Below are 26,954 nucleotides of genomic sequence, written 5' to 3' on the forward strand. Positions count from 1 at the left end.
TTACCATACAGGAAAATAGGGGGGAAAGGGATAAGAGGGGGGATGATAGAAGGGAGGGCAGATTGGGGGAGAGGGAAGTTAGAAGCAAACACTTTTGAAAAGGGACAGGGTCAAAGGAAAAAATAGAATAAGTGGGGGGTAGGATAGGATGGAGGGAAATATAGTTATTCTTTCACAATATAACTACTATGGAAATGTTTTGCATTAACTACACATGTTCAAACTATATTGAATTGCTTATCTTCCTAGTAGGGGTGGGTGAGGAGGGAAGAAGAGAAAAAAAATCTGGAATTCCAAGTTTTAAAAACAAATGTTAAAAAAACCCGTTTTTTTACATGCAATGGGAAAATAAGGTATAAAGGCACTGGGGTATAGAAATCCATCTTGCCCTACTAGAAAGTTGGGGTGGGGAATGGGAGAGTATATAAGAGAGAACAGATTGGGGGAAGGGATATTCAGTAGGCTCACTATTTTGGGGTGGGGGTAGGGGAAAGACAGGGAGAAAAATTTGTAACTCAAAATCTTGTGGAAATGAATGTTGAAAACTAAAAATAAATAAATTGAAAAAAAATTAAAATAAAGAAAGTGGTAAATTGGAGGCAGAGCCAAGATGGCAGAAAAAAAGGCAGAGACTTGCCTGAGTTCTCCCAAATTCCCCTCCAAACAACTTTAAATAATGCCTCAAAATAAAGTGTCAGAACCCATAAAAGGATGGGCTAAAAGAATTGTCCAGCTCAAGACAACTTAGAAGTCCAGCAAGAAAGGTCTGTTGCACCAGGGAGAGAGTAGAACACAGTCCAGTGGGCTACATCAGCACAGACCAGGCCCCAGTAACCCAGGAGCAGGCTTTGGGAGTGACTGAATTAGTGGTGGCTTCCAGAGCTCTCAGCCCACAGATGGTAAGGGGGTCAGACAATTGGTCAGAAGAAGATCATAGGGGTCCCTTTGTTGGAATTAGGTGCAGGATTCTGTTGCATTGTCCATACAAGGATCCAGGTCAGATTCTGGGTTGCAGTCCCAGGGTGAGGAGGAGGACTAGCATACCAGAGCTTGTGGCTGCTAGAAACTAGGGACCCTGGTCATAGTTCCAGGGCTGAAAAGAGTGCTTGGGGTCACTCATAGTCCTAAGTAAAGGCCAGGAGGGTAGTAAACACACCTCTCCCTAGATCATACCACCTTGGAAAAACTGACTAAGAACTAGCCCTGAAAATAGCTTTACAAAAGACCTGAAGTTTGGGAACAGTGCCCCCTCTGCCCCAGAAGCAGAAACCCACTTAACATAAAGTTAAAAGCCAATAAATAGGCTAGAAAAATGAGCAAACAATAACAAAAAAAAGATCCTATTGAAAGTTACTATGGTGAGAGGGAAGATCAAAACACAAGCTCAGGAAAAGACAACATGATAAAAAGATAAAAAGATATCTTAATCCTCAAAGAAAAATGTGAATTTGTCTCAGCCTCCCCCCCCCCCAAAAAAAAAATTCCTGGAAGAACTAAAAAAGGATTTAAAAAAATAAAATAAGAGAGGTAGAGGAAAATTTTGGAAAAAAAATGAAAATGATGCAAGGAAATCATGAAAAAAAGAGCCAACAGCTTGGTAAGGGAGGCACAAAAAACGTTGAAGAAAATAATACCTTAAAAACCAGAATTGGCCAAATGGCAAAAGAGGCACAGAAATCCAATGAAGAGAAGAACACCTTAAAAGCAGAATTAGGTGCTTGCTTCATCAGCACATATACTAAAAATGGAACAATACAGTGAAGATTGGCATGGCCTCTGCACAAGGATGAGATGCAAATCAATGAAGAGTTCCATATTTTTTAATTATACCTATCTCTCAGGGTTGTACATATCAAATGAAAAAATATTTGTAAAGCACCTGACACACAGCAGATGCTTAATAAATGCTTGTTTTCTTCCCTTCCAGAATCTCCATGTTAAGGTTGGGGGGTGGGTGGGGAGGGAGAGGAAGTAGATTTGGCCAAATGGAAAAAGATATACAAAAATTCACTGAAGAAAAGAACTACTTAAAAAAAAGAATTGGCTAAATGGAGAAAGAGACACAGAAGCTCACTAAAGAAAATAATTCCTTAAAAATTAGAATTGGGCAAGTGGTAGCTAATTCTAAAACAAAATCAAAAACATGAAGAAAGTGGCACATAGAACTATCTTTTGTCATACTGATTTATCTGGATGTAATGAATCCACATTTGTGAAAATCCTATTGTAAAATGCTCTCCAATACTGGATTCTTGAATTATAATTATACCAACTGATACTTGAATGTATTGGTTCTGTTGACTGTTCATGTTTCTGTTTTTTTTTTTAACTTGTATAATTATATTTATTTCAACAAACACTCTTCACCATGAATTATGGGTTCAATCTAACGTTAACTTTTAAGACAAACATCTAGGGATAATGAAAGCATAGAATATAAGCAATAAAGTACACAGGATCATAATATCATAGATTAAGAATCAGAAGGAACCTTGGAGATTATATAATCCAGCTTCCTCATTTTACATAGGAGAAAATTGGGGCCAACAGAACTTAAATGATTTGTCAAAAGTTATGCAAACAGTAAGTGGCACAGGCAGTATTGAAACAACTTAAGTCTCTGATTCCACTGTACAATAAACAATGAAGTTTAGGGTACAACTACAGCTGGATAAGGAAGGCAACATTCCGTGACCTGTTCTCTTTGCCTACTAGAAAACAAAGTTGTACTCTGGAAAGATAACTAACCATCCTCATTCTGGCTTAAGGCAATTAAAAAAAAATCAAAATTGATGGTTCTTCCTTCAATAAGTTGATGGAAAACATTTCCCCTGAAATTTTGGGTATTATCTTAAATTTAGAGATAAGAAAACTGTTGATCGTAGATTTAGAGATGTCAGAGACCCTAGAGGTCATCTAGTCCCCCTCCCCCATTTTAAAGTCAAAAAACTGAGCCAAGGTATTGAAGTGGTTTGCCCAAGGTCACATAGGTATTGGGAGGCAGAATTAAGATTCGAATGCTTCTCTTCGTACTCTGAATTCGGTGCTCTTTCCACAGCTACTGTGGAAAGCTGTAGCTCCTACATTTATTCCCTCATCTGCTACTTACTAAAGCGTCCTTCCATTGCTCGGTGACTAACTGTCCTTTAGTTTCTCTACTTTTCAAAATGTAAGTAGTAATACAAGGCAAGCCTTTAGTGCTAGCATCAACTACTCCAATTACATTGGAGGAAGGGACCATGACTTTATCAACATGAGGAACTTCCAGTGTGGGAACCCTCCACCAACACAGAATTGCTCAAAACACACAGAAATTGAATGACTTGCCTAGGGTCAAGTTTAGACGCATCAATTAACCCCAGTTCTTTCTGACCTTAAGCCCAACACTATATTCAGTTTTCCACACTATCTCTAGGGCTACAGCCAATGATTGGTATCATATTAATAATAATAATATGCATTAGCAATACTAGTATCTGGTATTTACATTCTTCTTTATACTTTTTATTTGATCCTCACAGTAAATCCAAGTCAAGGATCTATTTTATAGTTTAACATTTTTTTAAAGTAGCAAGTAATTTTTTCCCCCTGATTAGGGCATCAGGTTTAAGTGACTTGCTGAGAGTCACACAGCTAGTAGGTGTCAAGTGTCTGAGGTTGGATTTGAACTCAGATCCTCCTGACTCCAGGGTGGGGGCTCTATCCACTGTGCCACTTAATTGCCCCAGGGACAAGTATTTTTTTTTTTATAAGCAATTGGGGTTAAGTAACTTGCTCAAGGTTACACAGCCAGTTATTTCTGGGTGGGGTGCTAAGTATCTGAGCCCAGATTTGATCCCCAGGTCATCCCGACACTGGAGCCTGTGCTGTTACTCGCTGAGCCGCCTGGCTGCCCCAGTGACAAGTATTTTTAAAAATTAATCTGTCCCTTTCACTCTTTTTCCCCATCAAAGAAAAAAACAACTTAAGAAACCTAAAAAACCATTCCTTTAAAACACATATCTACACAGTCTAACAAAACACATTTCCACATTAGCCATGTCCAAAAATGGTATGTCTCCTTCTAGAGTTTAAATTCATCATCCCTCTCTCAGGAGGTGAATTGTGTGTTGGATCTTCATTCTTCTGGATTTGTGGCTTATTATTGCAGTGATCAGAGTACCAAAGTCTTTCAAAATTGTTTTTCTGTTTAATGTTATCACTGTGTAATTATTTAAGTTCTGCTTACTTTTCTCTGCATCAATTCATCTCCCAGTTTTCTCTGAAGTTGTTCATTTCATCATTTCTTTATGGCACAATGATGTTTCATTAAATTCGCATATCATAATTTGTTTAACTATTCCCCAATGAAAGAACAGATCCTTAATTTCCCATTTTTGGCTACCATGAAATGAGCTACTATAAATATTTTTGAGTATATAGATTTTTTTTCATTCTGTGTTTTCTTTAGGGATATAAGTCTAGTAGCAGTTGGCTGGGTCACAGTTTCTTGCTTTCTAGATTAGCTGAACCAACTGACAGTTTCACGAACTAATGTTTCTGTTTCCTCACAACTATTCTAACATTTATAATTTTCCTTTTCTTTTATCTTTGCCACACTGATAGTTGTGAGGTGGAGCCTCAGAGTTGCTATAGTTTTCAATTCTCTAATTATTAGTATTTAGAACATTTTTATATGATTTTTGATAACTTGGATTTTCTTCCTTTTAAAACTGCATTTCTATATCTATACTTTGACTACTTATCTAATAGTAGGGAAAAGGCTCTTAGTCTTATAAGTTTGAATTAGTTCCTTATATATCTTGGAAATTAGCCCTTTATCAGAGAAACATGCTACAAAAGATTTACCCCCATCTACTTCTTTCCCTTCTAATATTTTTACTACATTAGATTTGTTTGTGCAAAAACTTTTTTCTTTTTTAAAAATTTCTTTTTTAAATAAATCTTTTATTTATTTATTTTTAGTTTTCAACATTCATTTCCACAAGATTCTGAGTTATAAATTTTCTCCCTGTCTTTCCCCCACCCCCACCCCAAGACAGAGAGCCTACTGACCCCTTCCCCCAATCTGCTCTCTACTACATCATTCCCCATCCCCCTCTAACTTTCTAGTAGGCAAGATGCATTTCCATACACCAGTGCCCACATATCTTATTTCCCAGCTGCATGTGAAAAACAATTTTTTTAAACATTTGTTTTTTAAAACTTTGATTTCCACATTCTTTCCCTTCTTTCCTCTCCACCCACCCCCACTGGGAAGACAAGCAACTCAACATAGGCCATACATTTGTAGCCACGCAAAACGAAAAACTTATATTTTCTATGATCAAAATTATTAATTTTATCTTGTATGATCCTTTCTTTTTTTTTTGCATGGGGGAAGGTAGGGCAATTGGGGTTAAGTGACTTGCCCAAGGTCACATGGCTACCCAGGTCTGGTGCTCTATTCACTGAGCCACCTAGACGACCCATATGATCCTTTCTGTAATTTGTTTAGTTAGGAACTCTTTCCTTATCCGTGTATTCAAAAGGTAATTTCTTCCTTTTTCCTCTAATTTGTTTATGGTATGATTGATATGATTTTTGTCATGTAGATCACAGACCCATTTGGAGTTTATCTGAATGTTTGGTGTGAGTTGTTGGTCTAAACCTAATTTCTGCCAGACTGCTTGCCCACTTTCCCTGAAATTTTTATCAAATAGTGAGTCCTTCCCCTACTAACTAACTAATCTTTGGGTTTATCAAACACTATGATACTGTATTTGTTTACTTTTGTATGTTGTATATTTAATATCAAACCCTCTTTAAAAAATAAACAAATCATTTTACTCATTTTACTTCATAATGTAGTTTAAGACCTGGTGTTGATAAAACCCCTTCCTTTCCACTCTTTTTTTCATCATTACCTTTGGAATTCTTGACCTTTTATTCCTTCATGTAAATTTTTTCTTTATTTTTTTCCTAGCTCTATAAAATATTCTCTTGGCAGTTTGACTGGTATAGCACCTAAGTAAATTGATTAAGATAATGGAATCATTTTAATTATTTTGACTTGACCTATCCATGTACAGTTAATGTCTCTCTAATGATTTATGCCTGTCTGTTTCTGAAATGTGTTTTATACTTAGATTTACATAGTCCCTGGAGAATTGTAAACTTTAGAGATAGAAAGCCTCAGTGGTCCATTCTATCCCTAAAATAGGCATAGGGATCAAAGGGGCAGGGATAGTAGTGGCAATGATAATTTTCCTCTTTTGGGCTTTCCTCATCCCCTTTTAATAACCACAGATCATGGAGGCATAGAGAGACAAAGGAGTAACCAATTAGGCAAGTGAGGTCGTCTGTTATGTCAAAACCTAAAAGAACTCAGAAGGCATGGCTCAAGGAATAAGTTTATATTTGCATGGCTCAGGTGCCCCTTTCTCCATGAAATCTTCCCTGATCTTTCCCTGCTAAAAGGGTTCTTTCATTTTTCAGATATTTTTTTCTACCTATGAAGCAACTACCTGTGGTGTCCAAGTGGATAACAAATTGGCCCTAAGGCCCTTAAGACCAGGGTGTAGCCCTTCTGGCACCTGATGGCCATCTAGGATGACAAGGCACTGAGATTCGCTGGTCCAATTCAAGAAAATCACAGCTCTAGTACCTTATTTACTTATTTTTTGTGCCTATAACTTAACTGAAACTCCTGTTGTGTCAACTCCCTCCACTGATACAGGCTACCAACATTAAGATCTCAGCCTCCCTCAGTACCCCCAAGGGACTCAATGACTTGGCCACTGTCACACAAGCTGGCATGCCTCCAAGGCAGGATTTGAACCTAGGTTTTCTTGATTTCAAGCCTTGCCCTCTATCCATTATGCCACACTCTCTCATATTTGACTTCCTCATTTCTTTTTAATTTAATTTTTATTTTCAGGTGCAAATTCTCTCCTCTTCATCCCCTCCCCCACCCATTGAGAATGATACCCATTATATATAATGAAATCATGCAAAACATATTTCCTCATTAGTCATATTGGGATGAGGGGAGAAGCAATGAAAATAAAGACAAGAAAAATTGTGCTTTAATCAACACTCTTGAGTCAATCATTTCTCTAACTGGAGGAGGATAGCTTGCTCATAATTTTTTTTAAGAACAGATCTGAGATTTCATTGGCACAGGGTGCTCCCAATTAAGGAACTCTCTTTACCAATGCAGATTGCAATTAACAATCTCAAAAAGTTGCCTGGGGGCCCTGAGAAGTTAAATGACTTGCCCAAGGTCACACTGCCAGTCTATAGTTGACCTAGGTCATCCTTACTCTGAGGCTACACTCTATTTCATCTCACATAATAAGCACTTAATAAAATTTTGCTGAATGAAGCAATGAAGGAGTGAATGAAAGTGCATTTCTGTTGCAAAGCATGTTGCATAACTTCTTTTAAAAATATTTTTCCAATTACATATAAAAATAATTTTTAACATTTGTTTTTAAAAATGTTGAGTTCCAAGGGGCGGCTACGTGGTGCAGTGAATAGAGCACCAGTCCTGGAGTCAGGAGGACCTGAGTTCAAATATGGCCTTAGACACTTAACACTTACTAGCGGTGTGACCTTGGGCAAGTCACTTAACCCCAAATGCCCCTGCCTTCCTCCCTCCAAAAAAAAATGAAAAAAAAATTGAGTTCCAAATTCTCTTCCTTCCTCCCTCATTGAAAAGGCAAGCAATTTGATACGGGTATACACATGCAGCCATGCCAAACCCATGTTCATATTAGTTGCCACATAACTTCTTCCATCAGCATCCCCAGCAGGGACTCTTAACTTTTTTTCAATCCTGGTTCCCTTTGGAAGCCTGAGCATGAAGCCTGGGAACCTCTTCTCAAAATAATGCTTTTTTAATGCATAAAATAAAACATAGGGAACTACAAAAGAAACCAATTATATCAAAATTTTTATTTTAAAGATCATAAACCCCAGAGTAAAAGCCCCTGATGCAAGTCAGTTGTTCTGTTGCTTGAAGGTTACACAGAATGGCATCAGAATATGTGTCTAGTTGGAGAGAAATGTGCTGTTTTGTGAGATAGTGAGGTCCCCATCACTGGAGGTAATCAAGCACAGGCTAGATGATCCTTCAACAGGGATGTGTCACACAGCTAATAAATGTTAGAGGCAGGATTTGAATCCAGGCCTTCTGATTCTATAACCAATGATCTCTCCATAGCTGGAGAACCTAGGTTGAACAAATGATGCCCCTCCCTTGCCTTGGGAATAAGGTAAATCATACTAGGAGCACTTCATCCTGCCTGCCCTCCCCTCCCACTGCCCCCCTCTCAGTCATAACAAAGACATTGATCAGTGAACAAGATTGGACAAATCAGGGGCCAGCATCAAAGGAGAGGAAAAAAAGCCAAAGGGAAGATGCCAGGAGAGAGTCGCATGCAGCCCCAGAGGATGTGGGAATGATAAGGGGGAGGCAGACTCAGTTGCCAGGCAGCCAATCCAGCTCACGTCGCCTTAGTGACAAAGGAAGAGGGGGTGGAGGGGCTGTGAGTATAATAATAACTGGTGTTTATTTGTACAGCGCCTTAGCAATTACAAAGCACCTTAATTCACACAAAGCACACTTAATATCACACTAATTCACAAGTCTGCTGAGGTAGGTAGTATAAGAACGATCACTCCCATTTTACAGATTAGGGGACTAAGGCTCAAAGTGTTCTGCTCACATTCAGACAGCTAGCAAATTAGCTTTCTTACTTCAAGTCTAAGGGCCTAAGCTTCTTCTCACTATACTACAGGATTTACCTGAGTTCTAGGGTTTTTTGTTTTGTTTTGTTTTGAAACACCAGCTGATGGCAAAACCATTTCTTCCTTCTCATCCTAGGAATGCAGATTTAGAGATGGAAGGGACCTCCATGCCCACCTAGTCCAATTCCCTCATTTTATACTTGAGGAAATAAGTAACTTGACTGGGGTCACACGGCTAGGAATGGACAATGAGGATTTAAACCCTGGATCTCTGACTCCAAACCCAGCATTTTTTTTTTTCAGAAGCACCCTCTCTTCTGCCTCCCAGTCTACCTGTTTTAGCCCCAATCACTCATACTGCTCAGGTTACTAGGCTGCTAAAGGATCCCCAGTGCCTATAAATGGGGGGCCTAGGTAATTACCCTGACTTGTAGTTCTCTCTGTGCTCTGTCTTTACTACTGCCTTTTTTATGTCTCTGTGGCACATCGGCTTAGCATGGAGGCATCCTGGAAACAGTTGCCAAGGGCTGAGTTTTCAATGGGAATCTGTTTGAAGTAGGGATGGCCAACTCTTGAGTGTGTCTGCTGCCAAGGACACTGTTCTTGGTTGTTGTTGTGAGACAGCTCTTGCTGGCCTTAAGGTCAGAATATCTGGGTTCAAATGCCAGTTGTACCTCTTGCTGGAATAATAGTAGTAAATGGGTGATCTGCGGGTACCCAAAGCTACTTCTGGTTGGCCTTATGGGATCTGGTTTAGCCCTGAAGGACTCTGTGCTTTGATATGATGAAATAGTTCTCTCATTGGACACTAAGCTGAGAGAGAGGCAGCTGAGTGGTGAAGTGAATAGACGAATGAACCAGGGATCAGGAAGACCTGAGTTAAAATCTGGCCTCAGACTCTCACTAGCTATGTGACTCTGGGCAAGTCACTTCACCTCTGTTTGTCTCATTTCCTTCATCTGTAAAATGGGGATAATAATAGCAACATACTCCCAGGGGTGTTGTGAAGATCAAATGACCTAATATTTGTAAAGTATGCCTAACACAGTGCCTGACACATAGTAGGTGCTAGTTATTATTACTGTTATTATTGTTATTGTTGTTGTTATTAAGAACAGCCCACTGACTTGACTTGGAAATGAGAGAGACAACTTCTCTTTCTCTCTTCTCCTCTCTCTAGAATACATTGCATGCAAGTCTCCTCCTGGAACTTTTGGTACTCCCTTGTGACTCTCTCCCTTTGGCGGATGGAGGAGAGAGCACCTCCTTCAGGTGGTAGCAATGTCATTGTGCTCAGGAACTGTCCAGATGAGCCTGAGCTTTGGGTCTCTTATCTACCTTTTCTACTTGTGCTTCTTTCTCTGAGAATAGGTGACATAAAAGCAGTCCTGAAATGGATTTTTCTGGATTTGGAAGCAACCTTCTGAATCTGAAATGCAGGGGGTTCCTCCATCCCTTGTTCTGAGTTGACTAGCAGCAAGAGTAAGTTTCTGCAACTACACTTTTCTCAGAAAAGATGATGGGTCCAAGACCTTGTCTTTCTGACCTGAAGACATATATTTTGACGAAATTGTTTGGATGTTGCAGAGTCAAGGTGAAGGTGAAAAGCCTAGTCAATTGTCCCACTAACTGCTTTATGTTTTAATGTTCTAAATATCAATCTCCTAGGACAGTACTATTTAACAGAAGTTATGGGTTACAGTATCATACTTTACATCTTTATCAATGCATTCTTATGAGTCTTTTGTGTTTTTAGCATTTTTTCTGTGTGTGGGAAATAAATAGCTCTCCTATACCTGATTTATATTCCACATCGAATACCCTTCTAACTCCCTTTTGGGAAACCCTAAACAGAAGCCACACTTATGCTTTGATTTCTTTTTAGGTTTTAGAATTGGGGTGGGATGGAGAAATATGTGAAGAGCCAGAGACAATGAAAAAAGAGTCTGACCCCGCTCTTTTGAGGAGAGGTTGCCCTAGAATTGAATACTAATAGCTAACATAATTATATAGTGCCTTTTTTTTTTTGCTTTTTTTTGGAGGGCAGTTGGGGTTAAGTAAGTTGCCCAAGGTCACATGGTTAGTTGTGTGTGTGTGTGTGTGTTAAGTGTCTGAGGCCAGATCCAAACTCAGGTCCTCCTGACTCCAGGGACCTAGCCGCCCCTATATAGTGCTTTAATGTTTATATAGTGCTTAAATAGATTTCATTTAATCCTCATAACAACCCACTGAGGTAGGTGCTATTCTTATTCCCATTTTACAGATGAGGAAACTGAGCTTGAGAGAAGTTGTGACATTAAGTGTCGGAGGGAGAATTTAAGCTCAGGTCTTCTGGGTCTCAAATGCCATCCCTTTTAAAAGCATCTTCTACTTTGCTTTGGACAAATGGAGACCTTACCATCACTTGTTAGGCTCTCTCTGCTTCTGAGAGAGGTGCCAGTCTGTCCAAGTCAACTGTTTCCCCACTATACTACCTAGCTGCCAAACTTGTCCTCAGTCTGTCCATGAGTCCAGAGCTAGGGAACCCTTAGTGGGAAAGCATAAGCCTGCCAGGCCCACAGGGCACAGTAGTTACAGAACTGTATAGCTTTGTGAAAGTCTTTTACCCTCTCTGAGTCTCAGTTTCCTCATTTGTAACAGGGGGCTTAGGATTTCCATGGGTTCAAATCTTTGGTCAGACACTAGCTGTGTGATCCTGGGGCAAGTTAACCACTTCCAGCCTCAGTTTCCTCATCTGTTCAATGAGGAGATGGGTTTCAATGACCTCAAAGTTCCTTTCAAGCTTTAAATCCAGGATCGTATAGTCAGGTAAGAGAATAACTAGTGCTTATATGACATTTTCAAATTTACAAGTCACTTTGTTTGGAATCTCATGACAATTCTTAGAGGTATTCTTCTCCACATTTTATAGATGGGGAAACTGGAGCACGGAGAGGGCTAACTTACCCATGGCCAAACAGCTGGGTTGAATCAGAGGCAAGAGAGGAGCCGAGGAAGATCTTCCTGGGTCCCCAGCTTTAGGCTCTAACTCGGCCAGTGTACTGCCTCTGCACAAGGGTTGGGGAGATGGGTGCAAATTTTGTGGAAACCACTGCGAGCTCCTATCCCCAGCCTTTAAGTCTCCTGGGAATAAAGGACGTGAGTTTTTAGGAGACAAAGTCAGCAGAGGAAAAAGCCTCCAAGGCGAGACCGGGGTTTTGCGCACGGAGCCGGCAGCCTTCTTCTCTCCTTCCTCGCGTGGCCTCTCGGTCTGGGCTAACCTGGTCCTTTCTCCGGGCCGCCGTCCCTTTTGCAGGGCTTTTCTCCTTTTCGCTTGCAGTGAGTTATGATGTCCTGTAGGCTACAATGTGTCAGTTGTTATAAAATCTAGGAGGTGGAGTCTAGCCCGTGACGCGACGCTGGTGGTGCTGGGGGGAGCGAGCGAGCAAGGGAGCGAGCGAGAGTCAGCCCTGCAGTGAAAGCAGCTCCAGTTTGCAGCCCCCGGGGTCATTGGAGCCCATGCATTTCAGAAGGAAAACTTGTATTTCTCTCTCCTGGCTTTGATCGTCTCCATAAATCAGACCGTCGGAAGGACGAGGACGACGGACTGAGGGAGGGAGAGAGCGAGGGAAGATGCGAAATGAGAGCCCCTCTGGCAACCTGACCATTTCTTTGGACAAACCTGGAAAGCTTTTCTTAGCGGCTCTGGGAACTGACTACACGTCAAAGGAGGAGCCTCTGTGTGTGTGTGTGTGTGTTTGTGTGAATGTGTGAGTGCAAGGGTGTGTATGCATAGACCGCGATTGTGAGTGTGCATGTTGGAATGAGTGTGTGAGCGCTTGTGTGTGTGTGTGTGTGTTTGCATGTGCGCGTGAATGTTTTTGGGATACATATATTTAAAGAGAAGTCCGAAAAAACTGAAGCAGGTTGCTGTGCTTTTTTGGAGGGAGGGGGGGATGTCTACTCTTTTTTAAGACAGCTGACTGAAGCCAGCTATTATTTGCCTCCCCCCTCCCCCCGCAAATGAAGAGAATTCTTCCTGCAAGCTAGAAGGTTTTTTCCCCCTTTCCCTTTCTGCAGCCAAGTGAAACTGATTAGTCCCCAAAATCTTGGAAATCGACTTGACTCCTGCTACTGCTGGGAGGACCGGGGAAGAAATCGGGGGAAAAACAAATCGGGGTTGGTGTAGCCCCTTCAGAAAATGTCATCTCAAACTAAGTTCAAGAAAGACAAAGAGATCATAGCTGAATATGAAACACAAGTCAAAGGTGAGTTACCTTTTGACTTTTCCTTCCCCTCCCCCTCGATTTCTCTAGCTGTGGTGGCGATTATTTTTCCTCCCATTTCCTACAGTCAAACGTTGTTATGCATCGATAATCTTATTGTGAGCATGGGTGGGTAGTGGCTGCACGAGACCAGGCTGGTTTCAGCTGCAGCAATGCAAGGGGCTGGTGTATGGATTCTAGGATGGATAGCAAAAGCTGCATTGCAGTTGTGTGAGGGTTCTCTGGTTGACTTGAGGAGCGTCAGTGTCAGTAAAATGCCTACTTCATCATCCTGACGGTGACATGTCACTCTAAAGCCATTTTGACAACCAGTGCTGTCCTCCCTCGCTATCAGAGCCCTTCAGGGCTGGTGTATTTGCAGATCTATCTGCTTTTTTCTTCTATCACCTTTCCCCCAGGGGTCAGAATTCATGTGTATGTGCACCTGGAAACTACACACACATTTCGTTTCTTTGTCAGTTTCTCTCTGCTGTGTTGCATTTCCATGGATTAACTGTTATGGGGGCATATTGATCGAAACTAATGCAGGCATTTAGGCATAAAGAGACAGCTCCATGCAGAAATGTTCTATCTCACACTGTGCAGCCAATCAGGCTTCCTGCAGCAGCATTTAGGGGCGTCTGTCTTCATTCAAAGGAAACAAGCCAGTGTACAGTGAGAGCTGAAGAGTCTCTGTCTGCAGTGGCTTTGGTGAAAGCTTCTCTTGAACTCAATGACCTTTGACTGTTTCTCTGAGCCCAGTCTGGGACCCATGCCTTGCTGATCATCCTAGCCAAGGAAGGGCTGATACAGATAGCAAACTAGTCTTTGCAAAATAGAGAATTGCAAAAACCCAGTATAGTTCAGGCAAGAAGAGTGATCCTTCCCCAACCTCTCTTCCACCCCACCCCTTTTGCATTTTCTGCTTTGCTTTGACAAGTGGAGACCTTATCATTTGCCAGGCTCTCTCTGCTTTTGAGAAATGTATGAGGCCTTAGCACTTAAAATTTAGCAATAATCTATTTTCTTTGGGTTCGGTGTTCTTTTGCTGCAACATGAAAGATCTCTCAAGAGAGTAAAGAAAATAAATCTTAAGGGGGAGACCAAGGCCCATCCTTCCTCCCACAGTGTATTGAAAAGATCCATTATATGAGGCCAATATGTCTTGTGCTTACAACACCTGCCTCTCACTCCCTTTCTGTCAAAGGCTCATGACCTGGGAACTTAGGAAGCCCCCCTCAGGAACTGGAGAACCTGGAGAGTAGAGAGCTGCCACTGAGAACTTCAAATGCTTGAGAAACTTTGGAAAAGGAGAGCAGTTATCAGGGGGAGGGCTTTGTTTTTCTCAGCTAGCCAACAATCCTTTTCCTTTCAATTCTGGCAAAAGGCCGTTATGCTAATCATGGATAGACCAGGCTCTGGATGAAACTGATCAAGAAAACCTTCCCTTCTCCTAACCGCCTCCTTTGTATGTTGTTGTCTTGTGGAAAATAGTAACTTCTGATATGCCTGTCTCTCTGAAGTTTGGAAGACAAGCCCTTTATTGTTCGAGAACTGGCTTGATTGCCAAACAAAATAACTAGGCTTGGATTTGCATTTTCAATGAGGTTATTATTTATAAGACCTATTTTGCCTTTATGTGCATATATACAGATATATATATATATGCATATGTACATATGTATATATATTTAGAGAGGATCTTACTTAAAATTCCATGGAAGAGTTTTGGAAAGTCTTTCTCAGGTTTTCAACTCCCCCTTAAGGTCCAACTGAGTCACAAAGGCTTTTAACCCTCTTTGAAAGGACTGGACATCACCATCACACCAACTGACTTTGCTTGATTTCCAGTCAAGCCTTTATTGTCTTGGCTAATTAATGAACTGTCATCTTTATTTTAAGGAAGTAGCTAGCAAATACAAGATAATAAATTTGGACACGGATGTGTTCCAAGGACACCAGCTGTAATCCTGTTTCTTGCACCCAAATGCCCCAATCCAGTGCCCATCCCCTGGCCTCTGGTTTTACCAGTTCTTGGCAGTGGGAGAGTCTGTCTTGATTTAAGCACCACTGACATCTGTGGGATTCAGGAAGGACTAATTTTGCACACAGAAACCTTTGGAAAGCCCGCCTTTCAGAGCTCTGTTGGGCACAATTGTAAAGGCCAGGCAGCTTCTGAAGGCTAGCCTGAGCCCAGCCCTCCCAGAGACATTGTTCTCTTGAAGCTGCTTCTTCAAAGATTGACACCAAGAGCAGATGGGCATTTTGGGGTGGGGACTGCCTCTTGAAGCTGCTCCATTGTTTACCCTCTCACTTTCATTTTGGAGGTCTTTGTTGCCGGCTTTGGAGAATGATAGACCAATCACAACAAATACTATTTCATGTCAATTACCTTTCTCCCTGGGTGTAATTTGGCCAAATTGATGGGCTGGAACTCCCTAGTTAGGCAAATTTAGCTCTTGCCTAGCTCTCCTTTGGCTTTTGATTTTAGCAATGATACTGAGTTCTCTGCTGACTTGTGCCCACTTCAGTCTTCTTGAAGGATTTAGGGTTGGCAAAAAGGAAACATTTTTAGGACTCTACGTGTTTTGGAATTTTCAATGTGAAATGAAGTGGTCCCTCTGCTGTTCATTTGAAGTCTGGATTTCCATTTTAAAGAAATAGAAAATGAAAAAGAATTGAAGCAGCTGGGGACCAGTGGTCAGAAGAAGCTGTTGAAACAGAAAGAGTCCTGGGGCAGGGTGGAGACGTGCTTAATCTTTGATCTTCTATCACTCAGTGGAGGGACTCTCTAGTCTCAGTTTCCTCATTTGTAAAAATGAGAGGGTTGTACTATATGCCCTCTGAGGTTTCCTTCAGCTGCAGGTCCTCTGATCCATAAAGGCCCTGTGAGCTTTGTGAAACCAAAAGGGTTCTAGCCCCAAATCTGCCACGGATTAATTACCTCTCTTTGTGGAGTTGGACAAGCCTTCACTTTTTTTGGGTCCCAGTTTCCTCATCTGTAAATTGACTAGGAGTCTGGTGCACTGGACTCAGAGTAAAAAATGTTGGTTCTGATTTCAGCTCTGCTTCTTCTTGCCTGTGTGATCCTGGACAAGTCACTGCTATCTTTCCTGGGCCTGAGTTTCCTTTCCTGTAAAATGAGAATGTTGCACTAATTGACTCCTTAGGACATTTCACCTGGAGTCAGGAAGACCTGAGTTCAAATTCTGTCCTTGGGCACTTACTAGCCACCTGACCCTGAGCAACCATCCTGTGCCTCAGTTTTCTCATGAGTGTTGGACTTGATGTATCTTCCAGCTCTAAATCTATGGTCCTATGATCTATAAAGATATTTCCAGCTCTGAAATCCAATAATAATAATTTTTTGCTTAAATGAAAATTCTATTTGCTTAAACCATTTTTATGATAAGTATAAATGTAAAATACTAGGGAGGAAGAAACATGACTAAGGAAGATCACAGGGAGATATTTTTTCATTCAACAAACATTTACCAAGAAGCTCCTGTATGTCCAGCACTATGACAGTTTCTGAGGGGGAGACAAAAATTTTCAGGGAGTTAATCTGATTTGGAATACAGGTTTTAACAACCAACACAAGTGAAGTCAGTCAGTCAGCTAGCTTTGAAGTGTTTGCTGTGTGACAGACACTGTATTAAGTGCTGGGCAGACAAAGAAAGGCAAAAACAGTGTCTTCCCTTAAGGAGGTCACAGTCTTCTGGGAGAACAATGTGCAACTAAGTATTGCCAGATATAGACAGAGTATGAAGGTGATTGGAAAGGCTGATGGGTGGTTATGGGAGAGGTAGTTTATGCAGGAAAGGCCTTCTTTAGAAGGCAGTTATTTGAGCAGAGTAGTGGAGGAAGCTGGGAGAGCTAGGAGATGGAGGTGAGGAGAGAAAACATTCCAGGCATGTGGAACAGCTAGTACAAAAGGTAAAATGTGGAAAAGCCAAGCCAGAAACTTCCAAAAGAGTGCATTAGCTTTTGTTGTTGTTGTTAGGTCATTTTGTGATGTGTGACCACCTTTTTGGGGGGATTTTCTTGGCAGAGATTCTAGAGTGGTTTGCCATTTTCTTCTCCAATTCATTTTACAGATGAGGAAACTGAGGCAAACAGGGTTAAGTGACTTACCCAAGGTCACACAGCTAGGAAGTGTCTAAGGCCAGATTTGAATTCAGGAAGATGAGTCTTTCTGACTTTAGGCCCAGTGTTCTATCCATTGTACTGGCACCATCAGATAGGGAAGGCTGTTTGGAAAACAAACTGATTTGACTCCAGCAAAATAGCACTTAATTGAACAGTTCCATAGCTCTGTAACTGAAAAGGCATTTCCATGTTCTAAGTTTCCAGACTGCCAGATTATGGCAGTTGTTTATTTTCTGTGGTTTTCTTTTCTGTATTAGTGGAAGTCCAGTGTGGGATAAGGGGAGAAGGCCCTTCACGGTTTGGTGAGCAATGTTCAGTTTCCTTATGTGTGGCCTAACGCTGGGAGGCCACGCCCATCGATCTTCTAACAACGTTTTGCTGGTGAGACTGTCAGAAACCTATTGCCCTCAACAAGTAGCTGTCTGGTGTGGATTCATACTGGGCATGCTCCACAATTCCACTGGCTTTCCAGGGTCCTCAGAAGCACCTGGGTCTCTGGAAGCCTGAGAAAGGGCCCTCACACCTGGTGCCTACAAACTCAGGAACCCTTTGCCATCTTTGTTTTTTGAGTTCAGCCCTTGGGTTGAACCCCTGGATTGGTGCCATGGAGGGACAGCCAGGCAGACTGGTTAGACCGTGGGGCTTATAACGGCTATAGCTCCTACAATTCTGAGCCTATTGCAGGACTGTGTCTCTTTGCCTTCCTTTCCCCTGCTCCATTTTAATGGTGCTTAGTCCATTTGCAGTGTCCCTCCACTCCACTCCAAGGGCCCAGGACAGGCTCTGCAGCCACACCCCTCTCTGTAGGGAGGCAGGCTCAAGACCCTGGGAGCATATTATTCAGAACCAGAAAGAACCTTAGAGATCCATCTGCGCAGCTCCTTCATTTTGCATATAAGGAAGGGGGAGATTTGATCCCTTCCCCCTTCAGTTGAAAGCATCCCAGATGATATCTTTAATATGTAAACAAGATGCACCTAAGCTTGAACTCCTTATGAGGTACAAATGATTCTCTCATTGGGTCAAGAAGAGAGCAACTCTCTCTTTCTCTCTTTTTTGTTCTGTTCTGTTTCTTCTTTTTTGTGGTTCATTCCATTGGTTATAATTCTTCTCTACAACATGACTAATCTGAAAATATGTTTAATGTGAGTGTATATGTAGAGCCTATATCAGATTGCATACTGCCTTGGGGAGAGGGGAGAAAATGTAAAACTCAAAAGCTTATGGAAGTGAATGCTGTAAATTAAAAATAAATAAATAAATTTTTTTTTTTAAAGGGAGAAGTTCAGTTGGTTAGCTATGCCTCTGAGGGCTTTAAATGACTGGATCTTGGATTGTTTCAGAGAGAAAGTAAGGGGATTTTCTTCTTTCTGTTCTGTCTCTCAGTGTGCTCCCCTACGCCCCTCCACTGGACATGTCATCAGAACTACTGAGGCCCTTAAGTGACTTGCCTGAGGCCCTTAAGTGACTTGCCCCAGGTCAGGCAGCTAGTAAGTGGTAGAACTGGGCCTTGAACCCTGGTTTTCAGGCTAGGTCTGGTCAAACAACATGTTTCTCTGGCAGTGATATACCCTGCCTTGACAACTCCAAGGAGTGATGGAGTTTTTTAGGGGAAGTCACTTCAGACCTCAGTTTCTTCCTTTCTGAAATGAGGGTGTTAGACTCTGTGACTTCTAATGTCCTTCTTGGCTCTAAATCAACGACCCAAGTGCCTTGTGGAAGGTAGGTTGCTGCTGAATTAAAATTCTGGTAGCAGCTCTGGCCAAATGAGTGCCCCACAAGCAGCCCACACATGTTCAAAAGCTATTGTCTTTGTAGCTGGTTTTCTTTTCTCAAATAGGCAACTTTTTGAGAAGGGTGTGATTAGACTGTGGCCAGCTGATGAAAAGGAATGAGAATACATAAGAGGCCCAGGTGCCAAAAGCCACTTTGAGATGACTAATAGAAAGGAAATGTTGATCTGTGAACTAGCAAAAGAGTGAATTCAGTTCCAGTAAACAACACTTATTGGTGCCTCCTTTGAACAGATTCACTGGACTGGGTTGGGGGCAGGGGTGTGTTCACTTGTAGGGAATGGATAGAAAAAAGAAGTTTTGTGCTTTAAAAAAAATTAAACCCAGCTGTATTTCCAGTATCAGAAAAACAGTTAAGCAAAACCATCTCACACAGTGACCACATCTGATGGGTATGCAACATTCTGTACCTATATTACTGCCTCCCACCCTACCCCCTTCTTAATGAGTGGTTGAGAAGAAGTAATACTTAGAATCACAGGATCCTAGATTTAGAGGTCATCTAGTTCAATCTCCTCATCTTACAAATGATGATGGTGAGGCCCAGAGAAGTTCATTGATATACTCAAGGCCATTCCCTTCATAGCAAGTAAATGACAGAGCTAGGATTTGAACTCAGATCCTCTGATGCCAGATCCATCACCCTCTCTATTATACCATGCTTTCATCCTCTGTTCTCTAGGACCACAGTTGGTCATTCCAGTGAAACCAAGTTTGAATGCCTTTTTCTATAGGTAAAGTGCTTTGCAGACCCAAAGAATGATGGAATATTGGTTATTATTTTAGTTTTGTTCTTGTTTCCATTATTATTGTCATTGTGAAGTTTGTTCCCTTGGTTCTGATTACTTGGCTTTGCATCAGTTCTTATCTCTTCTATGTTTTCGATGAATCTGTCCTTGTTTTTTTGTTTCTTCTGGTTTCAGTAGTCTTCAGTAGAATTCACATAACATACTTTTGCTTAAGGCCTTTTGCAGTCAGTGGGGTGCCCACTTTTTTGTTAGCAGGGATATCATAGAGGAAATTCCATTTCAGATGCAGGTAAGACTTGTAGTATCATAGACTCTCAGAAATAATCTAAGACATTGGTGGCAAACTCAGATAGCAGTTACATATTGACTGAGAAAACCACAAATTAACATTACTTGTATTATTATTATTTTTTTTATTTTGTGAAGCATGTCCCAATTCTATTTTAATCTGATTCTGGTCTTACCCAGGAGTTTTGTGGGCCTAGGTCATTGGTTCCCAACCTGGGAGGAGAGGGCAGTGCACACAGAATTAATGTGTAGAGTCTGAGACTCTAAATGTGAATCAATCCATAGATAAACAAGCATATCTTCTATAGACTAAATGTGTCTTCTCCATACTTATTTCTATTTTTTCTAAGCCCCCACAAGAAGGTCTTATCAGGAAGAGTCTGCTCAGAAAATTCTAATGGGTGAACCTACAGACCCTGATACTGCAGAGGCCTATTAACTCAGCCACAAGAGTATTTGAGGGCCTTCCACCAAGCACTGACATCTACAGAGAAGACCAGGCACTCAAGGACTTCAAACCATCGTAGCTGCCCTGACTTGACAAAAAAACAAGAGTTTTCTCTGTCTCCCTGTGAAGGGTCAGCAGCCTTATATACATTGGAGGGAAGAGCATTGTGTCTCCTGCTCAGATATGTGACTGTACACAGTCTTGGCACAGTCTTACATGGTTAGACCTGCTCCTTTCTCACAATCCTCTGCTCAGTTGAGCCCTTTCTCCTCTCCTCTCTGTTATCAGAGCTAAAGGGTAGCGGGATTAAAAATTTGCATAAAGGATTTGGAGTAAGTAGGCTTTGGGAATGGAGTTCTGGCCCTACCACTTACTAGTTAAAGGGGGTCAGAGGGGTGGAAGGTGACCTCCAAAGAGACAAACTTAGGCTCTAGATGAGGGTCAGAGCTGTCCAAGAGTGGGCTGTGTGGCTTCTCTTTTTGGAGGCCTTCAAGTCCAGGCTGGATGACTGCTGGCTGGCTCACTGTGGCATCCTTTTGGGGATATAGGTTGGGCTAGATGCCCCACTGAAGTACCTTCCAGCTCTGAAATGCTGTGCTTTTGTGATGAATTTTCTGAGCCTCAGTTTCCTCATCTGTGAAACAGAACTTAATCAAAACTTGTTTTGCCTGCCTTACTGGGTTGTACTGAGGAGACAATGAGATCATATGAAAAAAAAAAGCTCTTTGTAGTCAGAAAATTGTCATGCAAATGTGAGGAATTATTATAATCATTAATGACAATAATGATAAACAGATAACCTAAAGTTGATGATAATTTGGCAGAGAGAACCTGCTCATTCTGAACCAGAAAATAACTTCAGACAGACTAAAACTGCTGCTGCTTTGACAATCATTTCTTCCCTCCTTAATATCTTGGTTTCTTAAAAAATCAATACAGAGTAGGATTAAGTCATAAACTGACTTGATTTATTCCTTGATATCCTGGGGGAGGGACTCTAGGAAGGGGCTGAGTTTTAAGTGTTATTGATGGGACCTTGAGCTTAAGTAGGATATCGTGACCCATTTTGAAGCAGCCCCTTCTAAGTCATTTGGTATCAATCAAGACTTCTTTGAAATGGGCAGGCCTTGCCATCTGGGGACCCTGACATTAACATGGATGTGGCCTGTGGCAGAAATGCATGATTGTGTCATTTTCAGTGACATTTCTTAAATGAATTCAACAAATATTTATTAGGCACTTACTGTGTGTAGGGCACTTTGCAGGTTCTTTACATACAAAGTAGACATGTATATAAGCGTAGGCCTATTGGCTTAGGGTGTGTAAAGAAATGGAAAAAAAAAATGGCATAAAATGAGAAGCAGAATGTTATATTGGAAATGTTTGACTTGGAATCAGGAAGACCTGGGTTGGAATCTTACTACTGAGGTTTACTAGATGTGCAGCCCTGGGCAAATCACTTAGCCTTTCTCAGCTTGTTTCCTTCATCTGTAAAATGGGTATAATAATAACTGAAACATTTACTTCATGGGGTTGTGATGAAGCTGAAATGAGAAGATAATTTATTTATTTCATAAACTTTGGAGTTTAACATATGTTGATTCCCTTCCCTTCCCTTCCCTTCCCTTCCCTTCCTTTCCCCTTCCTTTCCCCTTCCTTTTCTTTCCTTTCCTTTTCCTTCTCTTCATCATCTCACTACATCATCTACAATGTCCAGACCTAGGATTCTGTATATGTGTAGGGTGAAATTTTCACTGGCATAAAAATTTCCTTTACTGAAACAGATTGGGAATTCACCTGTAATTTATAGTTTTACAGAGTAGCTGAAGACTTTGAGAGGTTAAGTAAGTTGCCACAGGCTCTGTAGCCAGTATATGTCGAAGGCCAGAGTGGAATCCCAACCTGGAATAGATAGATAGATAGATAGAATGCTGGACTTGGAATCAGGAAGAACTCTGTTTGAATGTGGTATCTTGTGTCTGCTAGCCATGGAACCGAACATAAGCCACTTAACCCCTTTGAAATGGGTCTCAGTTTCCTTGTCTACAAAACGAAGTAACCATAGCATCTCCAATGCAAGGTTGAAATGATATATGTAAATATGTAATATATGCTACTGTCACTATAATGATTCTGACTTCTGTGAGCAGAGTGGGCAGCCTTGGGAGGGAGTGTATTACACCTCACTGGAGGTCTTCGAGAAGAGGCTGGAGAGGTACTTCCTGTTGTGTGTGTTGGAGGGGTAATTCCTATTTTGGGTATGGTTTGGGCTATTTGGCTGCTTAAGTCCCTCTCAACTCAAAAATTATGGAAGTGTGTGATCCTGTCCTCCTATCTCCATCCTGACTTCCTGACTCTGTTGACCACACCATGTTACCCCTCAAAGTGCTATATACAGTCTGTTATTATTGTTATTATTCTTGGACCTCTGGTGTCATTGATATAGGGAACTCCCAGGGAAGAAGCTTCATCCATCAATACAAATTGGCCAGTGGTCTGAAATTTATAATCTCTGAGAATTGCCAGGGGCACCAAGGAGTTAAGTAATTTGCTAAGGGTCACAAAGCCAGTATATGTTAAAAACAGATTTGAACCCAGGTTTTCCCAGCTTTGAGCTCCTGATCCATTATGCCATGGGGTAATTGTCATCATCATCATCTCATTAATAATAATTAAAAATAAAGATTTTTTGGCAAGTAAGAATAATGGAGTCCAACTTTCTCATTCTCTCTAGTTGTCTTTAAAGTCAAGAGTATGAGTCTGTTAGAATTGTAATCATCTCTGGAATATACAGGCTGTCCCAAAAGTCTCAGTGCAGTTTTAAGCTTAAATAGTGCAACATTGTACCAAGACTTCTGGGATAGTTTGTATTTGCCTTAGCTCTCGGCTTTCTTAGAAAACTCTCTCTATGACCCAGTTCTCCAGATCATTGTAAAACCTAACGAATTGTACCTTGATGGCATACAGCAAGTGCTTAGTATATGCTTATTAGCTGAGTAATTGCCTGCTGCCCTCCATATAACATCCCTAGTGCAAATGTAGGACTTTAAGAGCCCCCAAGACCGGGGTTTGGGTTTGAATCCCTCCCTGCTTTACTGCTTATTACATTGAGCTACTTCAACTAAATTGTTTACCTTTTCTGAAATTCAATTTTCTTAAACATGAAACGGGTACAATAATCTTCGTGTTCTGTACTCCACGGGGTGGCTGTGAAGATTACATTCAGCGCCATCTGTATAAAGTGCTTTGTACTATAGTAAGGAGCAGGCCAGTGTAAGTGGTGTGAATTATTAGTCCACATTTCTCCAGCTGTTTTGAGACCACCTGGTTGCAAGAGTGCTCGAAGGGGTGAGATAGTGTGACAGCAGAAGTCTTTGGGAATGATTTTCTGATATTGATCAGCAAAGCCTATAGAAACTGGATATATAACCGCTTTTCTCCCCTGGGTTAAGGAGCTAGAGAGCAGTGCCTATCACTTCGGAGAAGTGTTAGGAGCTGTCAAAATATGTAAGGGGTCTGGAAGATCGATGACCCTCAGAAAAACACACAGCTCCTTCCATCAAGAGATTAAAAAAAAAGTTCTGTTTGAAGGAATTTTGTAATAGCTGCAGCTCAATACGAGCAGACATAGCCATGGGACAAGGAGTTTAAAAGGAGAAGTTGCCATCATGGATTAGCTGAAGAGGAGTAACCCACCTTGACTGGGTGGGATTTAACTGAAGAGACAGGAAGTAATGACATTGAAGGGTCAGGAATGGCCTTGTGGGGCAGGAAGTGTGTGTATAGGGGTGACGGTAATGGAGATCATTCCATTGCTAGATCTCTAGTCCTGAAAAAGAACTGACTTTGGAATCAAAGGACCTGGGATGGAATCCCACCTTTGACATTTACTTGGGCAAGTCACAGCCTCTTTGGACTTCGGTTTTCTCATCTGTAAAGTGAGGGCTGTTGGACTAGATCAGGGGTTCTTAACATGACATCCATGACTTTGGGGTTTTGTTTTGTCTATATTTTGATAACCGCATTTCAATATAATTGTCTCCCTTTATGGTCCTGGGATTTTATTTTTTGGATTTAAAAGATCTTATTCTGAAAAATGATACACAGAGCTTTATCAGACTGCTGCCCAAGGGGTCATTGGCACAAAAAAGGTGAACTCCAGGACTGGATGATCTCCAAGGTTCTTTCCAGTTCAGATCTATGATCCTAAGTCAGCATCTCAGATATCTCCATTTTCATCTTGAATCTGTATACCTCACCTCTCCTGGATGTTCTAGAAGATTTAGGGCTAACAAGCAGTGAGTTTGCTCAGTGGTCCAAGGTGAGCAGCCTACACCCTTTTGAAGAGTTGTTTACAGATTTCTGCTCCTGGCTTAGCCCCAGCACTGTAAGGAATTAAATGGAATGTTGACTGCCTCCAAGTGTTCCACTCCTAAAAGTCGTCTGATGACCTAACCCCACGGGGATTTCCTAAGTCTGCCTGGGTATTGATAATGGAGATTGTCCAATTCCTATCTTCCTTCCCTTGTCAAGAAGACTTGTAAGGCAGTTGAAGTCTGGTGTTCTAACCAGTATATCTGGAAGTCTAAAGTGCAGGCCTGAGAGACTCTTCAGTATGTTGTCAGGTCCTTACTTCCCTTTGCCATTTCTGACCAGGGAAGGGAGGTGCAGGGTAGAGAAGAGGGAGGACAATTGATGTACATGTGAGGGGGCATGTCTAAATGAGTGTAGAGGTAACCAAAGGGCAGTAGCTAGGCATGTGGATGGATGCTTGGGGTGTGGGGGGAGAGGGGATGAAGGAGAAATATTCCGGCAAATTCACAGGTGTGAACAAATAAGGAAAACACTTAGCTTGACCCTTTCCTTAATACTCCTTTGATCTGTTCTTCCTCACTCAGCCTGATCTCAAATCACTTCCTACTCCTCCCCTGTACTTAATTACCTTCTTATTTATTTTCTATTTATCTGTGCACGTGCCTAAGGACCGTATTTGATTGTAAACCCCTTGGCTGAGGCCTGGGCACTTGTCTTATTAATCTTTGTGTCTTACATAGCACTGACGAGATTCTTATTTGCAAGGAATTGAGTTTGTTGTTGTTGGTTGAACCTGTGATTTCATTGGTATACAGAACTCCCAGTGAGGGGACTTCCTCTACCAAAGCATCTGCTCTGCAACTTATGGTCTTAAGGATTTGCATGGGAACCAAAGGGTTAAGCAATTTTCCCAGAGTCAAACAGCCAATGACAGAAATTGAACCTAGGTCTTCCTGAATCTGTGGCTAACTCCCTATGTGCTAGGCTACACTGCTTTTCTATATCCTTACTGTACTTAGCAGGCACTTAAAAATGTTCATGGTATGAATGAGATGTGATATAGTTCCAAGTATAGGAAAAAATAGATATTTTTCTGGTAGGCATGTGCTTTCTGTTCACAGGGCATGATTGTGATTCTCATAGGTTATTCCCTACCTTCTCAGGGAAGAGCTTTCTTGGACACAGAAGTCGATGCCTTGAGGAACAATGACTCATTCACGATCACCTAGGGGCCGGAGCTGAAAACTCATTGCCCTGGGGATTGTATTCTTTTCTTTTTCAATTAAATTTTATGTTTATTTTTAGTTTGCATCATTCACTTCCACAAGATTTTGAGTTATAAATTTTCTCCCCGTCTTTCCCCTACCCATCACCCCAAAACAGCGATCCCACTGTATATCCCCTCCCCCAATCTGCTCTCTCCTATATTCTTCCCATCCTCCCTCCGACTTTCCAGTAGGGCAAGATGGATCTCTATACCCCAGTGCCTGTATATTTTATCTCCTAGTTGCATGTAAAAATAATAATAATAATATATATTTAAACATTTGATATTAAAAGTTTGAATTCCAGATTCTTTCCCTTCTTCCCTTGTCACCCACCCATACTGGGAAGATAAGCAATTCAATATAGGTTGTGCACTCGTAGCTACACAAGACATTTCCATAGTGGATATATTGTCTAAGACTGAATATATTTCCCTCCATCCTATCCTGCCCTTCACTTGTTCTATTCTCTGCTTTGATCCTGTCCTTTTTCAAAAGTGTGTGCTTCTAACTTCCCTCCCCCCTAATCTTCCCTCCCCTCCATCATCCCCCCTCTCCTTCCCTATCCCCCTACTCTCCTGTAGATTGAGACACCCTATTTAGTGTGTATGTCATTGCCCACTAAGCCAAATTCAACGAGAGTAAGGTTAACCTATTCCCTTTTGCCTTCATGTTCTTCCCCTCCATTGTAACAGTTTTCCCTTGCCTCTGCTAAATGAGATAATTCACCCCATTCTGTCTCTCCCCATCTCCTCTCATTATATTCCTCTCTCACTTCTCAATTTCATCTTTTAAGTGTCATCCCTTCCTATTCAAGTGGTCCTGTGCCCTCTGTCTATGTATACCTGCACTCATATATACACACACTCACATATGTATTCATATGCCCATATACCCTCCTATATAGACATATATGTATGTATACATACATATATGTCTATATAGGAGGGTATATGGGCATATGAATACAT

The 26,954-nt window shown here is 41.4% G+C and overlaps 1 protein-coding gene and 1 non-coding gene across 4 annotated transcripts in view; both read left to right on the forward strand.

The window, feature by feature from the left end:
- Nucleotides 1-1,714: 1,714 nt before the first annotated feature.
- Nucleotides 1,715-1,821, forward strand: LOC138158547 (U6 spliceosomal RNA). The gene has a single exon (XR_011167673.1). It is a non-coding gene; the product is annotated as a U6 spliceosomal RNA (small nuclear RNA).
- Nucleotides 1,822-12,112: 10,291 nt separating this feature from the next.
- Nucleotides 12,113-26,954, forward strand: part of SRGAP3 (SLIT-ROBO Rho GTPase activating protein 3) — a 299,497-nt gene continuing 284,655 nt past the window's right edge. For all 3 annotated transcript variants that reach the window (XM_069084036.1, XM_069084033.1, XM_069084034.1), the window contains exon 1: nt 12,113-12,980. In XM_069084036.1, the coding sequence (XP_068940137.1) occupies nt 12,914-12,980 (67 nt within the window). In that variant the 5' untranslated portion in view covers nt 12,113-12,913. The remainder of the gene's footprint in view (nt 12,981-26,954) is intronic.

The sequence above is a fragment of the Petaurus breviceps genome, unplaced genomic scaffold (assembly GCF_028583685.1).
Source record: "Petaurus breviceps papuanus isolate PSGF00001 unplaced genomic scaffold, PetGlider_PUasm1.0 174, whole genome shotgun sequence".
NCBI classification, from domain to species: domain Eukaryota; kingdom Metazoa; phylum Chordata; class Mammalia; order Diprotodontia; family Petauridae; genus Petaurus; species Petaurus breviceps.